The sequence below is a fragment of the Protobothrops mucrosquamatus genome, unplaced genomic scaffold, assembly GCF_001527695.2.
Source record: "Protobothrops mucrosquamatus isolate PMUCROS unplaced genomic scaffold, P.Mucros_1.0 scaffold635, whole genome shotgun sequence".
NCBI lineage: Eukaryota > Metazoa > Chordata > Lepidosauria > Squamata > Viperidae > Protobothrops > Protobothrops mucrosquamatus.
The window spans coordinates 305,397-311,311 of record NW_015386927.1 but is presented as its reverse complement, the minus strand read 5'-3'; the positions used below and the strand labels follow the sequence as shown (position 1 = coordinate 311,311).

General features: G+C 35.6%; 1 protein-coding gene and 1 pseudogene across 1 annotated transcript; one reads left to right on the top strand and one right to left on the bottom strand.

Moving 5' to 3' along the window:
* The first annotated feature begins 2,891 nt into the window (after window positions 1–2,891).
* LOC107289066 (olfactory receptor 1052-like) lies at window positions 2,892–3,830 on the top strand. Its single transcript, XM_015817757.1, has one exon. It carries the CDS (start codon window positions 2,892–2,894, stop codon window positions 3,828–3,830), a length of 939 nt encoding a protein of 312 aa, XP_015673243.1.
* Window positions 3,831–4,650: 820 nt separating this feature from the next.
* Window positions 4,651–5,915, bottom strand: part of LOC107289065 — an 11,601-nt pseudogene continuing 10,336 nt past the window's right edge.

Here is a 5,915-nt window from a genome sequence, read left to right as displayed (position 1 = left end):
GATTTACATATGCATGTATTACATCCCCAATGTAAGATCAACAATGCAAAATTTTAAAATTCCCACTGAGTCCAATTAACCCAAGGAAGATATTCTTTTACCTTATTAAGGTAAATGCAATTAATGTTTTTTAAAAGTTGAGACCAATGATTTTATAGTATAGGAAAATTCAGTTCTCTCTTCCAAATTTCTTTTTTTTTAAAATTGTGGATAAAATGAAATTGTTCAGTCTCTGAAAAACTGTTATCTGGGGCATTCAAATCTATAAAAGTTTCCAAGGCAGTTAATATATTTAGTCCAAAGAACAGTATAGTAACAAATGTTAATATCTTGGTGATAGCCTCAGTCTGACTGGAAGAATGACCAGGTTTTCCTCACGTATTTATGATGGAGAGTGGGATGAACTGCAATTTTAAGTGATCAAGATTCGGTATGCTGGCAGAAGAAAGTGTAATCATATGAAGGATGGCTTAGAATCCCCATCTCCTCCAATATACTTCCCCATTCTGCTTTTTAATTGCCCATTACTTTTTCCTTGGGTTTTCTTTGTTGTTTTTTTTTGTTTGTTTTCAACAATTATTCAACTCTTCCAGGAATCTAAATGAAAAATGGAGTTTATCATTTATGTTAATGGTTTCACCCAGGGGTAGGCAACCTTGGTTCTTTTGTGACTCGTGGACTTCTGGGAGTTGAAGTCCGTGAGTCATAAAAGAGCCAAGGCTGCCTAACCCTGGTTTCACCAATAGACTACTCTTGGGATATTTTTTCCCATACCTTTGAAACATAATGTTGCAACATTTGAAAGACAAGATGAAAGTTCATCTACTACTGAATGTTTGAACCAAAATGACTAAGAGACTGCTTGATGTCAACTTTGCAGTAACAACTACTTCTCATTATGTTGAAAAATAGACTGCTCTTTGTCTTCATGTAGCCCCCAAACCACAGACTTTTCAAAATATAGATGAAAATGGCACAAGGAACTTCATGTAATTTAAATAGCAGTATATCATGGGAAGCAATTTAAGGACCCACAAAGATAAAATCAGATGTTTATCAAAAGTTGGGTTTTATGTTGAATGTTTATGAATATTTAATAGGTATTTAAAATAGGTGTTCTCAATAATAGATTATTATCCTAGAGATAAAGAAGAAATGATAAAAGATGTCTATGATGGCTTTGCTATAATCATCTGGTTTCCAAGAAGAATGAAATAAATAGATGGCAGGAAAAGCAAAAAGCTGATGAGAAAAAAAATAATTATACTTATTTATAGATATTTCCTTGGTAACATTGCAAAATAACTCTTCCAGTGAAAAAATAATATTATAAATGCTTTTATTTAAAGCCTTATATGGTCACCCATCTTATACCAAACTCTGGGCAGCTCTCAATCAAGAATTAAAACAATGTAATAATAAAACAACATAAAAATCACATTAAAACTATTAAAAGCTTAAACATTAGAAATAAAAATCTGAGACCAAGTTAAAACTTCTGACATGTGGTCACCTCATTGTTATCTCAACACAAGTAGGGGGGAAATCAAGTCTTCAGTGCTTTCAAAAGGCTGGGGGGAACAGTGTGGTATAGGGCAAGGGCTGCCACAGAAAGGCACTCTTCTGAGCTCCCTTAAGGTGGCAATGTTTAAGAAAAGGGATGAGGAACTATGTAAGTTGGAAGGACAGCTAGATGTCCTCAAGGAAAGGAGGCCCCACAGATAACTTGGCCTTATGCCATATATTCAGTTTTGCTTAGATTTCATGCCATTGGGACTGGATGAGCTGGAAAAAAAGAATACTGAAAGTTGGAGTTTGTCAGTTTAAATTTATTGCTGCAAAAATATTTTTGGCATTTCTGTGGTATTCATGGGTTCATAAGGCATGAAGACACAATCATCAGGGAATTTCAGAACTAAGTGGGACAAACAGCCTGTCAGTTCAAGGTGACATTTTGCAGAGAAATCTGTGCTTTGAAATGGACAATAAGTGCTTTGTTCTGTCATATAGTCAAAACATTATAATTTAGCTTTGATGCACTTCCCTTGGCAATTATTAGAATAAATGTTATGTACAGTATTGTGCCTGGGATCTGAACTACTTAGGGAATACCAAGGATTTCTTCTGTAGAATTAAGTCCTCCTGCATGGTCCCAAAGGGGGAAAATTGCTTACCATATTAATAAGAACATATAAAATTAGCTGAAGTTGAAATATATCTGAATTGCTTCCTGATGCTCAAAGAATGTAGCAGTTGGTTTCACATGGAAGTTATTCATCCACACCCAAAAGTAAACTGCAGAAAGAATATGCTTTAAACTGTGGAAGATGTAGATGAGCTTAGTATAGTTTGGTAAGTAAATTCTGTATTTATGCATATTATTCTAATAATAGCTGTGGACAAACAATTATGCCAGATCTTGTGTTCTACAATAAATGGGATGCTGTTTTCTTTCAGACATCCCTTTGGGTCCCTTAATTTAGATCACATGGATTCATCCCTTTCACTGCCTACCTTGTAGTACTTTATATCTTGTTGTGTCTTCCACTAATAATAATGAAGGAATGAAAATAGATTGGAAGAATATTGATATTTCATGATATGAGTTAAGACATCCCTCTGGGTCCCTTAATTTGGATCATTTTGTTGTTTGTATGTATACTGAAAGTTTATGCACCGGAGACAAATTCCTTGTGTGTCCAATCACACTTGGCCAATAAAGAATATTCCAATTCCAATAATCCAATATTCAGACACAGGACCATGGCATTGTGTACATAGGATTCAGTGCTTTTTTTTTTAAGTGTTGTCACTCGATGTGTACTCAAAATGTTTAAGACAACATGTAATATTAATTACTGCATTCTTTCAATTTCCACAGTGTTATTGTGATGGGGAACAGCACACGGGTGACAGAATTCATACTCACTGGGTTGACTGATGATCCACAGTTGCAGCTCATCCTCTTTGTGATATTTTTTGCCGTTTATGCCATCACCCTGGTGGGAAATATGGGCATGATTGTTTTAATCTGGACCAGTCCTCCACTCCACACACCAATGTACTTTTTCCTCATTAACCTATCATTCTTGGATATCTGCTATTCATCATCTGTCACCCCAAAATTCCTATCCAATCTTTTAAAAGAGAATAAAGTTATTTCTTTTGCAGGTTGCTTTACTCAGCTTTACTTTTATGGTCTATTTGGCACCACAGAATGCTACCTCCTAGCAGTGATGGCCTATGATCGCTATGTAGCCATCTGCAATCCTCTATTCTACTTCATCAACATGTCCCTCAAAAAACGTGTCCAACTTATAGCCTTTTCTTATATTGCTGGAATTATCAATGCTTTAGTACACACAGCTGCTGCATCCTTATTACCCTATTGTGGCTCAAACATCATTAAGAATTTTTATTGTGAAGTTCCCTCTATATTAGAACTTGCCTGTTCAAACATTAGCCTTAATGAACTGTTGATGTTTATACTTGTTGGGTTCAATGTAATAACAACTATCCTGACCATTCTTACCTCTTACACTTACATCCTAGTCACCATTTTAAAGGACCGCTCTGCCAAGAGTCATCGGAAAGCCCTCTCCACTTGTACATCTCATCTCATGGTCATCACCATTTTCTATGGATGTCTTAGCTTTATGTATGCACGACCAAGTTCTAGACAGTCTCACTATGTAGACCAAATGGCTTCCCTATTTTATGTAGTGGTGACCCCCATGCTAAACCCCTTGATTTACAGCCTGAGGAACCAGGAGGTCAGAACTGCCATCAGAAAAGCCCTACAAAAAAAAGCTGTGTCCCTTTATTTTTAAATGAGATTATTAACAAAGAACATTTACATGAAATATTGTTGTCTTTCAAGAACTACATACAGGAAAAGAATACATTTATATAGGTGTATATTTTCTTATAATACAATAGTCTGCATGCCTACTGAGAAAAAACTTCCATGAGCTCATTTTGACTTATTCTCGGTTGTGTGCATATAGAATTCTAACTTGAATTCATTCCAGGAAATATTTACATAAAATTATATTGACAAGTTAGTTTTTGAAAGCAATACATATGAATTAATTAACTATTTTCTGTTTACTACTTCTTTTCTATCATACGTCCATAGTTTTATTTCTTCAAGTTTAGGTAGCAGAGAGCTATAATTTTACCTTATGGTTCCATAAGTTTCAAAATTATATGTGTTCTATTTTTTTGTTAGTATCATTACCAAATGCTGCAACAATGGATTTAAAGGATGTGATGTGCCATCTAGGATATTACATAGCTTGCTATATTCTTCATAATAAAAATATAATTAATTCCAGAGAGCTATCTTAAAAACAGTCCTTTGGTACCACATTTCTCTTCATTGTCTCAATAAATTGTATTAAGCCATTAATCTTAATAAGTAGAAGATTCAGGTAAAGTCTTCCACCATCATCTGTGATATAGAAATTGTTTGTTTGCTCTGATTTTTTTCTGAGATGCTTTTCACCTTCCTAGACTAATTTCTACTTGAGATTTCCTAGTATTCTCCCATTCAAATATCATCATTATCCTTTATATTATTACAAATTAAAAAGTCCATCAAAATATTACCCAACATCTCTTTCTCCTTAAGATTAAAATAATTACTCCTTACTTATTTAGGGAGAGAACATGCTGATAATTTAACTGCTCAGAGAAAGAGAACTTAGATCTCAGCACGAACTCCGTTGTGCCTGTGCCGACATTGTGAATCAATAAAAGACTTTTAGGCAAATCAATGCCTGGAAGTTCTTTGACGTGTTTCATTAGCTGGAACCATAACATTAGGAACAGTATTTACAATATTTCTAGCAATCAGTTTAATATGTTTCTATTTAAAGGATGAAATGGAATTAAAATAAGAAATATTTCCCTTCTTCATTCATTGTTCTGTCTCCAACGTTTTAGCTGAAAATCTTGCAATTATTTCAGGATAGCCTGATCCAATAGCTTACAAAAGCTAGATAAACTGGTTTCTCCAATAGCAGGATTCCTTGCCATTTTTCTCACAGAGCTTTCTGAAGTTGCTGGAAAAGTAATTGTGGGGGAGGTGAGAAGCAAGCTCAGGTGAAAAAAAATGGTCTCCTGGATATCAGAGTTCTTTGTCACATACTGGGGAAGATGATCTAAAGCAGGGGTATCAAACTGCTGGCCCGCGGGCCGGTTGCATCATACGGAGGCTATGCACACCCCAGCTCTGGCAATGCAAAAAAAGTTGCAATACGTCGCGACACATCACATGACATGGTGAGTTTGACACCCATGATCTAAAGGATTGCCTTATCAGAATGTTATATTTGGCAATAAATAGAAAATATTCCAAAGGTGATTTTTCAGGAGGCAACTGGACTTTCTTGTTTTTCTTTGAAGACATTTCACTTCTCACCCAAGAAGTTTCTTCAGCTCTGACTAGATGGTGGGGAATGGAAGGATTTATATTCCTTGCAGACAGATGGTCATTTGCAATTCTTTTAGAGAGTTGTTGCGATCATCTGGAGGATTATTGGTGTCCTCAAGGTCACCTGACTAGTGCAAATGTGTGTGGAACCTTTTGGCTGCAGGATGTTTTGCCCTGTTCCTGTAGTCTACAATGTTTTCTGAATATCTGTTCATATTCCTGCACCATTACCTCCAGATGACCCCAACAACCCTCTAAGAGAATGCAAATGACCAGCTGTCTGCAAGGAATATAAACCCTTCCATTCTCCATCATCCAGTCAGAGCTGAAGAAGCTTCTTGGATGAGAAGCAAAACATCTTCAAAGAAAAACAAGAAAATCCAGTTGCCTCCTGAAAAAGCACCTTTGGGACAACCATGATCTGGATGACTGAAAATTTCCATAGACATTTAATTATGCACTTTGGCATTAACACCCC

Excerpts from the sequence above, each read along its gene's own strand:
- LOC107289066 (XM_015817757.1), top strand. The coding sequence starts at position 2,892 with ATGGGGAACAGCACACGGGTGACAGAATTCATACTCACTGGGTTGACT.